Here is a 14,494-nt window from a genome sequence, read left to right as displayed (position 1 = left end):
CGAGTCCTGTATTACTTATTATCTATTAAAAAGAATGCAAGACCTATGCCAATAAAAACTCTGCCCAAGGCATATGGCAAAGACATTAGTCCACATTCTGAATTAGCAATTTTTGCCTGTTCAGGATCCACACTACGTCTACCTAAAGCCTTACAAAACTTTTTGATGCTTGGTATGAGCACAGCCAAAAGGCTTATTTCAACAGATTGGAAATCTCACTCTCCTCCATCTTTTCAAAGGTGGCTGTCAGAAATGGTGTCTATTATTATTTCAGATGGAAAAATTAAGGTTCACAAGATCCAAATCCCTGGGAAAATTCATACATACTTGGGGTCCATTTCTTGCCTATCTGGACAATCTTAAAGACGGAACCAGTTTTTGTATTTAATTGTTCACAGCCTGACGATGCATACTGAGCTGTACAGTCATTGTCCCCCCTTTTTTTCTTTTGTGGTTGTGTGTATGCGGGTAATTTATTTTTAATTTGCTTGTTCCCTTTGGGTATTGTGTATAATGTGTTTTTGTCATGTCTCATCTTTGTCTGTTGGTGATAAAAAAAATTGTAAAATTAATAAAAACAATAAAAAAAACTATGCATCAGTGCAGGGCTGCAGGTGAAAGTTCTGCTGTCTTTAAAATCAAACTGGTGACAGATCCAACAACACATACATTTCTGCATTTTTCAGCTCTGCTAGTGATTATGGATATAGAGAATACAATTACACTTGACATCCATCAAGAGAAAAGTGAAGGGTTTCAAGGGAAATCACCTACAACGTAAGCTGTTTTAGAGTAAATACCTTACTATGTAGTATTATATACATAATAAAAAAAACAGTAGTTTATTTACATTCTGGAAATCCATGACAACTGCACATCACAAATACCTGATCATGTCACATGTTTGTGATGTACAGTTGTCATGGATTTCTGGCAGGCAAACTTGCGATATAAACTCCAGCCCAGATTATACAGTTGAGGCCAAAAATTCAGATTTTCTGTGGGTCAGAAGTTCACATACACTTTGTATTTAGTGCCATTCCATTTTAATTGCAAAAGCTTCTCACAATACTTTGCTGGAATTTTTGCTCGTTCCTCCTGACAGAACTGGTGTAACTCAGTCAGGTTTGTGGGCCTTCTTCAGTTCAGTCCACAAATTTTCTATGGGATTCAGGTCAGGGCTTTGTGATGTCTGCTCCAGAACATTCTACTTTGTTGTCTTTAAGCCATTTTCTTACAGCTTTGGAGGTATGCTTAGGATCAATGCCGTGCTGGAAGACCCAGTTTTAACTTTCTGGCTGACGTCTTGAGGTGTTGCTTCAGTATTTCTAGATAATCCTCCTTCCTCATGATGCATGATCTATTATCTGAGGTGCACCAGTCCCTTTTCCTGCAAAACACCCCCACAACACGATGCTACCCCTCCATGCTTCACAGCTGGGAGGGGATTTCTTTGGCTTATCAGCCTCACACTTTTTCTTCCATACACAGCACTGATCATTACGGCCAAAAAATTACATTTTGTTTCATCTGACCAGAGAACAGTCCAGGCTGCTGATCACCTGCATACGTCAGTCTGGCTTTTTTATGCTGGTTGTGTGCACGCACACACACACTTTTATGCTCAGTACAGTTTCATTTTTTTTGATTTTCATTCCAAATGATAGCTCAGTGATTACCCCATTCATGTTGGTACTTGATCCCAGTCAGAAACTCCTGTGCACTGCGCAAGGCCAGGCTACTGGCTCCACCATCAACCACTTTTATTCCATCAGTTATGAAAAACTAATCACATTTTGTCATGATATGTTTATCAAATAACAGTATATTATTTATTTATTTGTTTGATTTATGTTACTAATATACATCGGAACAGCATAGGTTCCATCCTGAGCTAGGTTACTCTCTGTGTGTTTCTGCGCATGTTCTTCAGAAGGCATCTTTGCTCTAGAGCATTTCTTTGCATGTGCCTAAGACTTCTGCATAGTAGTATAAATGTGAATAAACTTCTTTAAAAATAAGTTATTAAATTAGTTCAGTTACTTGTAGTGGATACTAGGCTTGATTGATGATAATACCAGGAAACAGTGATAGATTCCAACTATTGAAAAATATTTAGATGATTTAAATGTCTGTCGGAAAACGAGGTGTCTGCAGCTTTAAGACCGACAAAAATAAATTGACTTGTATCTCAAAAAATTTCTTTATTTTAGTCTGTTTTATATGCTTCGGAGCAGAGCAACAAAATATCTGCCTCTGCTTTCATCTTAGCTACACCTGACCGTACTGCTAAGGTAAAGCCGTGAATGTCTTTACTCGCAAAACATGACTGGGAGTTTAAATTACAAAAATGAAACAAAGTGTTGTTTATCAGGATGAATTCACTAAACAAGAATTCAACAAAAAGCGCATGCATGCTTAGTTTATATAATTATTTCAGTTGTATAATAGTTTAGTCACAGCTAATAACTTGTGAGGATTATTTGCAGTTTTGCAAGCATTCCTGAATAAATGCTATTGCTAGTGACTAGCAGTTACAGCCGACTTGTAACCAGCTTCTGGTATTTTGTTTGCTGTAATGACGTAATGTTACATATGTCTGGCCATGGCCCCCCCTACAAATCCAGAGGCGATACCATCAAAAATCTGCGATAGTTAGGGGGCACAATAGGACAATTGCATATTGCACATAATCTCACAAGCATTGTGGATAAACTGTATTGGACCTCTACTGTACCTGACCCAGGACCTGATTATACTCGGAGAAACACAGAGAGCTGTATAGCTTGTGTAACATTAAAAGCCTAGAAACGGAGAAGCCCCTCTCCCACTGAGCTAGCTTAGCCTTTCTAAGGAGTGTGTGCATTGTGTGGTTGTGTTTGCTGGCAGGGTTAGTGAGGGATCCTCCCAAAGCACGACTCATCCTATGTAAAAATAGAACATGACTGGCCTGAGCAGCATGCTACTTCAACACTCAATTAAAGCATGCCAGTTCTGCGTGACCTCGTAACCATAGAGACAAGAGGAGTGCCACAAAAAAGCACACACAGAGAGGTGTGTGTGTGTGTGTGTTGTGTGTGTGTGCTGGGGTGGGTGTGATGCCTTGTGAATGAAGATGGTGCAACCGTAAAAATGGAGACATTCAGAAAGGTGTGACAGAAGCCGAAAAGATCATCTGTCAATATATAGCTCAGGTCACTAGTCATATAGACATTTCACTACCCCAAAACCAAAGAGACAAAAAGTAAAACTGCACAAAAGCCTTGCACAAAGATAAAGAATACTGCTCACCAGTTCATAAAGTAATGATCAGAGAATAAATATTTGAGTCTCTGTTATAGACACTGAGAATCCTATACAGACTGGAATGTTAGAGCTGCATTAAGCTTGTGCGATATTGAGGTTTCACTTATCGTGATTTTCCATTTTAAAATATCATAATAAATGATTTAATTATTCAAGACTGCCTAAACAAGACAGGAAAATGAGTATTTTCACCATTTCAGGTTCACTGAAAGTAGGGGAGATGTAATCTCCCATTAGATCATTAGATGTGCAGTTGGAAACTGTGGCAATCGTGAAAACTCTGGAAGCTCTGGTGGTTTTTTTTAAGTCATTTTGCAGGAATGTGTATTAAACAGTTAAAAAACATATCACATTTCGATGTAATCCTTTTAGAAATCAGTTGTTTAATGTCCACATTGCTGACATTTTCACTGTTAATGCTGCTCACAATGTTGAAAAAAAAAAACCAGTGTATTTAATCACCTTCAAATTATCACCAGCATTAACATTATATGTAAAGTGTTGGATCTGACGCTTTGTTGTTGTTGTTGTCCCATTTAATCTTTTATGGCCAAAATCTTCCTCTTTTCTTCTTTCTCTTTTGGGCCAAACAACCAAAAGAGCCATTTTTCATCATTTTCGGGCAAAATACTTCAGTGACATTGCTAATAAACTGTAGAGTAAACTGTTGTTAAATATATACTTGTCCAATGTTAGCTAACTCAAATAAACAATGATAGATTTTATTTCACATTAATGAGCTCAAAATATTCTCCATTTACTGTGACAGAAAGTGAGGGAGCCCATGCAAGACGAGAGCATGTGAGATGAAGGAAGAGAAGGGAAGGAAGTGTCCAGGAAGTGTCAGTTAATATCGGAGAGTTCATCATTATCGGATAATTCCAGATTAATATGTCGATTGGCTCATCTCCTGTTTTATTTGCCGGAAAAAAATACGGCTCTTTTGGAGTATTTTTGAGTCATAACTCATACAAGCTGGTTTTTTCACCAGGCTCCTACACAAAATGCATAAGAATTAGCAGGTCTGGTAATCTAATATAATCTAATATAATGGGAGTACATGTCACTGGATATCGTGGCAGTGCAATATCATGTAGCGACAATAATATTGTTATATCGCACAAACCTAATCTACATGTATTTATTTGGCAGACACTTTCATATGACGCGACCTACAACTGAGCAAATGTATTTATTTAATTTAACTGTTATTTAACCAGTGTAGTCACAGTGAGATGAAATTTCTTTTTCAAGAAATTTCCCTGGCCATGTAGGCAAGACAATAGTTACCATATAACAACACTGAGACATGGGATATAACAAATAACACTTAAAGTGAGATAAGGGTTAGGATCTTTTTAAAGGACCGGGCAGTTTTTGAAATCAGAGCCTTCCAGTCACAAGCACAGAACTGTAAGCACTGATCTACCTGCCCACATATTAATAGAGCTGGGCCATCATTACTGCACTGCACCGTGATAATGTCATGTCAGTCACATCCCACAGGTGGTTTAATCAAGTCATTAGCCACTGCTGCTTACAGAGACCTGAGCACTCATTACCTCACATTCCGAAAGGTCAATGCTCCTGTGATGGGTTCATACACAGACTCGCACGCACATGCGGAGAAGACGAACGTATATTTCTATCAACCTCATAATCAATCTTTCACCAAAGAAAAAGGGCTGATAATATTCACACACCGCTCTGACACTGTCTCTCACCACGATCATCACCACCATCACTATCATCATCCTCACTCTCCTTACGTGTGCCACAAATCACCTGCAGCAACCAATACTTCACATAACAACCTCAGACGGAAGAAATGTCTTGAGTCCTTGAGTTCAGTTATTTTTTTCCCTCCCTGACTCATGACAGGAGTATATAAAAAGCAAAAGCTGTGTTCCTTGCAGAAATAGCCCTTTCTTTAAAATTAGAAGCTGTTTTGTGTGTTCTTGTTTTTTTAATCACTCCACTAGACACAAAACACTACAAAAGCGAATCCTGAACCAGAGGAACAGACAATATAAAGCTACAGTTTGCATGCAATCCAACTTTCACTCAGTGAGAATAAATTAACAGTACAATATAAACCCAGTATAATGTGAAACATGCATCTTACCACATGCATGTACCACAAAACTGTATACACTGTGATACACAATAGTTTGACCTGCAGTGTGAGAATGGTATACACGTACTGTGTAAGTCTGTAATTACTCCCTGTAGCTCATCTGTTGCTATACACACTCTGTTAGCTCCCCTCGAATTCATGTATCAGTGGAAAGCAACCACCGCTGAGCAGATATTATTTGGGTGGTGGATCATCAGCACAGCAGTGACATTTAAATGGTTGTGGCAAGTTAGTGTGTTAGTGGGCAGAAAAGGGGGATTAGATGGACTTTTTACATCGATCTTAGAATCTCTGGAGTATGCCGACGACCTGGCACTACTCGCTAGCAGACATCAGGACATGCAGAGTAAATCACAAAAACTTGCAGTCACATCCCAGAAGATTGAACTTGACATTAAAAGCAAGACAATGAGGACGAATGGCAAAGTAGACAGGTCAATCACCATCGATGGTAAGGACACTGAAGATGTAGAAGAACTTACAGACCTGGATCATCATTAACATCAGCCAAGCCTTTGGTATGTTTTAAACCATTTGTCAAGAACATCAGCCTCCAACTTTAAAGTCTGCATCTTCAAGAGTAACATTTTGAGTTTCTTGCCTTTATGCCACTGAATTTTGGAAGGAGACAGCAGCAAAGTTGGAGACACTGCAAAACAAGCGTCTCAGAAGAATCTTGGAGATATTTTAGCCAAACAAGATAAGCACAAGAAGAGTAGGACAACATCTTTGACACAGATCATTAAGAAGAGAAGGTGGAGATGGCTGGGACATGTAAGCAGGCTGCCATCTGACTCCAGACGGCAAGAGACAGCATGGCCTCCTGAGAGAAACGTGAAGATGAGAGACCTGGGGAACCCTGACCAGGAAAGCTACAGACCGAGGGCAAATGGAGGTTTCTTGTGGATGCCTTATATGCTTCTAAGCAGGAAGAGGATTAACTCTAACTACAAGTGGATCAGATGCACCAGCACTACTGGGAGGTGAAGTAGATAATGATGATTGAGATCATGAATTACCCGCCCACTCATCTCAAGGGCAAAGATGTAAACTATTGTAAAAATCCTATTATGGCTTATGAATAATCATTCTAATTCACTTTGTCCAAAATGTGTTTATATTAACCAAAAATGGTTCCCACAACAGAAAAGTGCTTTTTTGTGCCCTCCATGCCTGGGAGTCCACAAAAACATGATTGGGTGGGAGGAATGGTGTTACTCTAAGCAATCGTGGGCGTCTGTGAGCTCATGTATGCAAAAGGCCTTACAATAATGATCCTTCGTAAACACATATGTAGCCCTACTGTTTAACTACACACTTATTATTTCATCATCTTCATTCATCTTCTGATCCTGATGAGAATCGCAGTGGATCCAGAGCCTATCCTGGGAATACTGGGAGTGAGAAGGGAATACACCCTGGTTGGGATGCCAGTCCATTGTCCATCGCAGGGCACAATACACACACTTTCACACAATCTTTCACGCAATTTAACTGTCACCGGAGTGCTTTTGGGAAACACACAGTCAGAGGAGAACAAGCACAGACAGTAACCCGAGCTCAGGACGGAGCCGTGAACTGTGAGGCAGCGACACTACCCGCTGTGCCACTGTGCTGTCCTCACTTATTATGAAGTAGCTAATTCCGTGTTTTCATCGGCGTAAAATCAACTGGGACTCTAATGGCCATATTAATGCGCTCCACACCATTTACTTGATAAGTGTAAGAGAGGCTTTATTTAATAAGAACTTCATTTACTAACATCTTTGTCTTTTCATTTCTGAAGTTGCATTTCCTCTTTAGAAAACTCTCTGTGGTTGACCATTTCCATCAATTCACAGCAGCTTTTAAACCTTTTTGTGCCTTGCCTCACACAGACAGCATTTAATATTTGGTCCCAGGCACACTGCGCGTGATGAGCTGAAGCTTTTAGCCTAAATCGAACACTAATGTCAGACACATTGCAAGTTCATTTGGTGGCCACATCAAGTACAAAGTTGGCAGGTGATGTTTCTTTACAGCATAAGTAATTTTCAGGGATTTGGAAATTAATGTGGTTACAAGCCGCACTGTGACGCTGGGGGTCAGGGAGGCTATAAGTGCAGAGAGATGAGGGATCAGAGGAGAGAAAAACCTGCTCATGCAGAAATAATATCCTGAGACACAAAGTGCTATAAGGACCTATGCACCGTAATTGTAACCGGTCTCAGAATGCCACCCAAACAGTTAAAGATGCAGACCTTTTTACATGCCTAAGATTATGGTGTGGTGACTTCGGAAAAGTGGGTCTGAAAAATTTACGATTAATGTAAACCAAAAGGTCTTCCTTGAAATGAATATTATAGGCTGTATCGAGTAAAATAGACTGACTTAATCCTACTTTAATATGTGCGGTTTTCCGAAAACTTGCCGAGTGTCTTACAGCTGAATTCTGGAAAACAGCCAAAAATAATGATAAATATTTGGTTTTCTCCCTATAACACAACCTTCAATATATTTAACAAAAATTACTTGGGAAATTTTATTTAGTTTATAATCTTGCCAAGGCTGTCTAAGCAGATCACATTAGATAAGGAGGCACTTGAGCAAACACAGTCAGTCTGTCTAAAGATGTCTAAACCCTCGTGCTTTCCTCACTCAGTGAATGTCACGCTTTGATGAAAGTGTTGGATAGTTACACATCATAGCGAAATGGACATAAGCCTGATCAATCCACTTTGTAATCAGATACAGAACATTTTGAAAGCCGTGATTAACATGCTCTGTCACATTGTCATCAAATCAGAGAAAATCACATACTCTGCACAGATGACAGTCAAGGCCTAATAAAAATACAGGAAATTTAGCCATCAGAATATAACTGACTGAATTAATCATGATTACTTCAACACCAGTGTAAAAGAGGAACGTGATCAGTCGAATGAAGAGACGATGATGGGGCTCATGTTTAAACGACACAAGTGACTTTTACCTCAGCTAATGAAACTCGGACTGATGTGGATGATGATGATGATAATTACACATCATTAATTAACTACACATTTTCTATTGTAAACTTATAATTCTTTGATAAACAGATAAACGTGAATGTGGCATTAATCCAATGGAACCAGATGGAAGTCCAGCTATTGGTCAAATTTGATATAGAAAGAAGTGAAAGAGAACTAAGAGAGAAAGTATGACAAACATTCATTATTCAGAAGTGAATAAACTATACACAATTTAGAAATAAAGCTTTAGATAGTTTAGAAGATTTAAGCTTATTGTGATAGTGAGATCATTATGAGAAAAGGGTTAAGTTTAACCTAGCTTACATGAGAAAGTCTTGCATTAATATAGCAATTTACTGAAAAACTGTACACCACCATACTACCAAAGCATACTAACATCATATAACATAACAAAATAATAATTTTAAAAAACATGTTTTGACACTCTCTAGTGCAGCATCCTTACAAATACTAAGGAGTTCCCTGCAATGTTGCCATGGGAACCAGGTGAGGCTTAGTGAAGCTGAAGCAAAAGTGTTACAGCGTTACCATGGCACTAATATGTACATGTGGCATGACTAGAGGAGAGAGGAGAGGCAGTGTGAAAGTTCCAGTAGGAATAAAATTGTGCACATAGTATATTTCCTTAACATGATCCTGTAACACACTTAAAAAAAAAAAAAAAGTTTCACTTTACTAAAAAAACTAATCTCACTTCAGCAAAACCTGAACTTGCATCACATTCTCACATGAAGTTCACTTTTATTTGATAAAATCTCCCTTTCACTAGAGCCAGTTAGTGAGATGAGATTCACTAAGATATATTAACTTCAGCTCATCAGCATGTATTCCCAGGATTATCCACTCATACATGTGAGGACTGGCTTTAAAAATCCCATCTGATCCTTTAATCCATGCTCAAAGACAGTGACCTAAATGAATTTTTAAAATGTGAATCAAACTTTGACTCTGATTTAACCTTCTGAGATGAAACAGATTTCTGTGAATGAAATATGATTCATCTGATGCTTGAGTACTCAATGCTAATAAGCTTTAATGATTAAGGATAATAATTGCGATCATTCCAAGTAAAGTAATAACAGTTTCTATAGGTGATATACACCAATCAGCCATAATATAAAACCACTGACAGGTGACACGAATAACGCTGATTATTTCATTACAATGGCATCTGTCAAGGGCTAGGATATATTAATCAGCAAGTGAACAGTCAGTTCTCATAGTTGATGTGTGTGAAGCAGGAAAAATAGGCAAGGGTAAGGATATGAGCGACTTTGACAAGGGCCAAATTGTGATGGCTAGACAACTGGCACAGAGCATCTCCAAAACTGCAGGTCTTGTGGGGTGTTCCCAATATACAGTGGTTAGTACCTACCAAAAGTGGTCCAAGGAAGGAGAACTGGTGAACCGGTGACAGGGTCATGGGCGCCCAAGTCTCACTGATGCACGTGGGCAGCAAAGGCTAGCCTGTCTGGTCCGATCCCACAGAAGAGCTACTGTAGCACAAATTGCTGAAAAAGTTAATGCTGGCTATGATAGAAAGGTGTCAGAACACACAGTGCATCACAGCTTGCTGCGTATGGGGCTGCGTAGCTGCAGACCGGTCAGAGTGCCCATACTGACCCCTGTCCACCGCCGAAAGCGCCAAGAGTGGGCAAGTGAGCATCAGAACTGGACCATGGAGCAATGGAAGAAGGTGACCTGGTCTGATGAATCACGTTTTCTTTTACATCATGTGGATGGCCGGGTATGTGCGCGTCACTTACCTGGGGAAGAGATGGCACCAGAATGCACTATGGGAAGAAGGCAAGCCAGCAGAGGCAGTGTGATGCTCTGGGAAATCTTGGATGTTACTTTGACACCTACCACCTACCTAAACATTGTTGAAGACCAAGTACACCCCTTCATGGCAACGGTACTCCCTAATGGCAGTGGTCTCTTTCAGCAGGATAATACGCCCTGCTACACTGCAAAAACTGTTCAGAAATGGTTTGAGGAACATGATAAAGAGTTCAAGGTGTTGACTTGGCCTCCAAATTCTCCAGATCTCAATCCGATCGAGCATCTTTGGGATGTGCTGCACAAACAAGTCCAATCCATGGAGACCCCACCTCGCAGCTTACAGAACTTAAAGGACCTGCTGCTAAAGTATTGGTGCCAGATACCACAGTACATCTTCAGAGGTCTTGTGGAGTCCATGCCTCGACAGCTCAGAGCTGTTTTGGCAGCACAAGGGGGACCAACACAATATTAGGTAGGTGGTTTTAATGTTATGGCTAATCGGTGCACACACACTTGTTTTAATAAACTTAGTTACATAATTTGCATTATCTAGTGCACTTGTACTACTTGTGTATAATTAAATAAGCTGCACTTTAGGGTTTTTGCCTAAATACTAAAAACCATTACATTTTGAATTTTTAACTTCACAAAGTTTACTTATTATTCAGTGTTTCCTCATGACATTACAGCCTGATGTGATACCCTAGAACACCAATTAAATGTGATCAAGACAAGTACTGAATTAACAGTGTTCAATTACTAGCCAAAAATTCCACTTGGCTCCAAATTTAATCAATAATGTGATTAATGTCTTCGGCTGGATATAAATGCTGGCTCCATGCTTTAGATTTTATATAAATTGTTTTAATAGTAAAAAATTGTGAAACGTGATGACATAATAGTCTGCATTCACTTAAGTGTCCCAAGGACACAGCCAGAACTCTAACAGGACTATGTGATTTCCATTCTAACTTGCTTTCGAGTTAATGCTATCACGCTTAGAGGACAGGCCGCAGTTACATAAGGCACATTGTCACATCACTGTATTACTTATGGATAATGTAATAAACTGCACTGTAACTGTTCATGATTAGATTAAGTTATAAGCCAGTTTTACACTGATGAAAAGTACATCATGCTATGGCACAAGACAGTTAAAATTCTAAGTATGGAAATAAGTCACGCTGAATTACACTGTAAGGCCAAAAGTATGTGGACACCTGACCTTCAAACCCGTATGTGGTTCTTCCCCAAACTGTTGCCACAAAGATTAAATCACACAATTGTATAGGTCTTTGTATGCTGTAGCATTACAATTTCCCTTCACTGGAACTAAGAGGCCCAAATCTGTTCCAGTAATGCCGACTGCACCCCAGACCTCCGCACCCAACATCAGTGCCTGACCTCACTAACACTCTTGTGGCTGAATGATGACAAATCCCCACAACCACACTCCAAATTCTAGTGGAAAGCCTTCCCAGAAGAGTGAAGCTTATTATAACAGCAAAGGGGGAGTAAATCTGGAATTTGGAATCTGGAATCAGTGCTTATTTAAAGCTTCCATTTAAGGTATTGTTGGTGCAGTGAGTAATGTTGCTGTCTCAGAGGTCCCCAGTTCGTTCTTGAGCTCATGCGTGGAGTTTCACATGTTCTCCTGTTCTTGTGGTTTTCACTTAGGTGCTTCCTAAATCCCACATACATGCTGGTAGGTAGATTTTGCTATGTTTAAAGTTGCTCTTGGGTGTGAATGAGTGTGTGCATGTGTGTGTGTGTGTGTGTGTCCTGTGATGGACTGGAGCCAATAAGATCCACCACACCTCTGACCAGGATAAAGTGGTTAATGAAGATGACTGAATGAATTTAGGTGTCTGAAAAGTCAGCTAAGGAACCAATGGGAATATATTGAGCAAAATCTGCAAAAACATGATATAGTGGCTGAGGAAATGCACAGAGTGAAAGAGTGAACATGAAAGAGTGAGCATATGTTGTAAATAATTAATACAATATTATATGTAGTTTTCGGACACCCTGTACTAGAGCACAGATCCCCAACCTAGTTTTAGTGCTTTCCCCAATTCTACTCAGAAACAGATGTTAGTTAGCTGATTAGTTAGTTTGGTTAGTTAGATTAGTAGAAGGGAAAACACTCAAATGTGCAGGGCTGGAAATCTGTAGACTACTGTGAAATGCTTTCTAGATCCATGGTTTCACATAGATCAGCTTCCCAACCCTGGTTGTGGAGAACCCCATGTTCTGCACATTTTGGTGTTTTCTCTGCTCTAACACACCCACTTTGACTCAGGAAGGGATGTTAGTTAGCTGATTAGTGAGTTGAATCAGGTGTGTTTGGAGCAGAAAAAACACCAAAATGCATAGGACCAGGTTTGGAAATCTGTATAGTGTTGTGTAATGTTTTTAATGGTTTCAGGCAGATCGGAGCACAGGTTCCCAACCCTGGTCCTGAAACACCCCATTTTCTGCACAGTTTAGTGTTTTCTCTGCTCTAACACACCACTTCACTACTCAGGAAGGGATGTTAAGTGAACTGGTTATTTGACTCAGGTGTGTTGGGAGCAGGGAGAACATTACAATGTGCAGGACAGGGCAGGACAGGACAGGACAGGGGCTTGGGAACCTGTGGCTCAGGTGGATGGTTGAATTAAACCCATGCTGGGATCATCACAATTTCCCAGCTGAACCTTCAGACTGACAACAAGCTCCGAACTTTTAGATATCTCAGCATTACCTTGGGGTTGAGCAGCAGCTGCTGTTCGTCGTAGTGGAGCAGCGCGGTGGCGCCGGATGCCGAGTTGTTGACGAAGATCTGCAGGCAGGGGTAGAGCGACGTGCCGCGACAGTCCGCGCCGCACGTGAACACGCACTCGAAGCGCTCGTCCAGGCGGCGCACGCTCAGCACCGTGCAGTTGGCCGGGCGGCTGCGCAGACTCTGCAGCGCCGGACTCAGCCAGCACAAGCACAGGATGAAGAGCGACAGCACGCCGCACGCGATCAGGAAGAGGCCGAGCCGAATGCTGCGGTCCTCCGCCTCCGAGTACTCATACGAGACCCGGATCTTAGCCATCGCTCGGCTCGGATGGTGAAAAGGTCCATAAACAGCGGTGCCGTACGGCACAAGGCTGCACCGTGCTTCAGCAACTTCCCTCTGCGCTGCCTCTAACTCTGAACTGAGCGATCGCTTCCACCACACATCCTGCTGCGTCTCTCTCTCGCTCTGTGTGTGTGTGTGTGTGTGCGCGTGGAACTTGGTATAAAGTCGACCGTTTGCTCCTCCCTTTTACGCGTGCAATTCTCAATTCATGACATCCGGATTTGGATTCTGGCAGATTTGGGTGATGGATCTGGGATTTGTTCAAAATGTTTCATGCTTCATTTTACCCTCTCCTGTGGCTCATGGAGTCGTCTCTTTAGATAGAGATGTTCGCCTCTGGAAAAAAAATGGTGACAGTTTGCCTCAGAATGCTCTGGCTTTGACATATGTCTGAATATCTAAGGAGCGCCACATCCTTGAAAGAAGCACGTATAGAGCCATGATGTCTGCTTAGAGAAGCACCTGTAGAGCTCTGACTCTTCAGAGAAGAACATGTAGAACCTCATCTCTGCAAAGAAGCTCCTGTAGAGCTCTGCATCCTTGAAAGAAGTTCCTGTAGAGCTCTGTCTCCATAGAGAAGTTCTTGTAGAGCTCTGTCTCCATAGAGAAGTTCCTGTAGAGTTCTCTTTCCATAGAGAAGCTCCTGTAGAGCTGTGTCTCCATAGAGAAGCTCCTGTAGAGCTGTGTCTCCATAGAGAAGCTCCTGTAGAGCTCTGTCTCCATAGAGAAGCTCCTGTAGAGCTCTGTTTCCATAGAGAAGCTCCTGTTGAGCTCTGTCTCCATAAAGAAGCTCCTGTTGAGCTCTGTCTCCATAAAGAAGCTCCTGTAGAGCTGTGTCTCCATAGAGAAGTTCCTGTAGAGCTCCAAGAGAGTCTTCACAGAGCTCAGAGTCATCGGGGAAACATCTATAGGCATCCATCTCCTCAGTGAAGAACCTTTACAGCTCCATCTCCTCAGAGAAACACTTGTAGAGCTCCAGATCATCAGCTAAGTACCTCTAGAGCACTCATGGAGCTCTATCTCCTTAGTGAAGCACCTGTAGAGCTCCATTTCCTTAGAGAATTGTGCATAAAGCTCTGTCACCTCAGAGAAGTACCTGTAGAGCACTGTCTCCTTAGGGAAGCCCCATAGAGCTCCATCTCCTCAAAG

The 14,494-nt window shown here is 41.0% G+C and overlaps 1 protein-coding gene across 1 annotated transcript in view; it reads right to left on the bottom strand.

The window, feature by feature from the left end:
- LOC113531812 (calcium-activated potassium channel subunit beta-4) overlaps nucleotides 1–13,723 on the bottom strand; it is a 45,247-nt gene extending 31,524 nt beyond the window's left edge. Inside the window, exon 1 of the mRNA XM_026922727.3 lies at nucleotides 12,983–13,723. Within this exon, the coding sequence (XP_026778528.1) occupies nucleotides 12,983–13,318 (336 nt within the window). The 5' untranslated portion in view covers nucleotides 13,319–13,723. The remainder of the gene's footprint in view (nucleotides 1–12,982) is intronic.
- Between the last annotated feature and the right edge of the window lie 771 nt (nucleotides 13,724–14,494).

Source organism: Pangasianodon hypophthalmus, chromosome 18 (assembly GCF_027358585.1).
Source record: "Pangasianodon hypophthalmus isolate fPanHyp1 chromosome 18, fPanHyp1.pri, whole genome shotgun sequence".
In the NCBI taxonomy this organism is placed as follows: domain Eukaryota; kingdom Metazoa; phylum Chordata; class Actinopteri; order Siluriformes; family Pangasiidae; genus Pangasianodon; species Pangasianodon hypophthalmus.
This window is presented reverse-complemented; position numbering and strand designations above follow the sequence as displayed.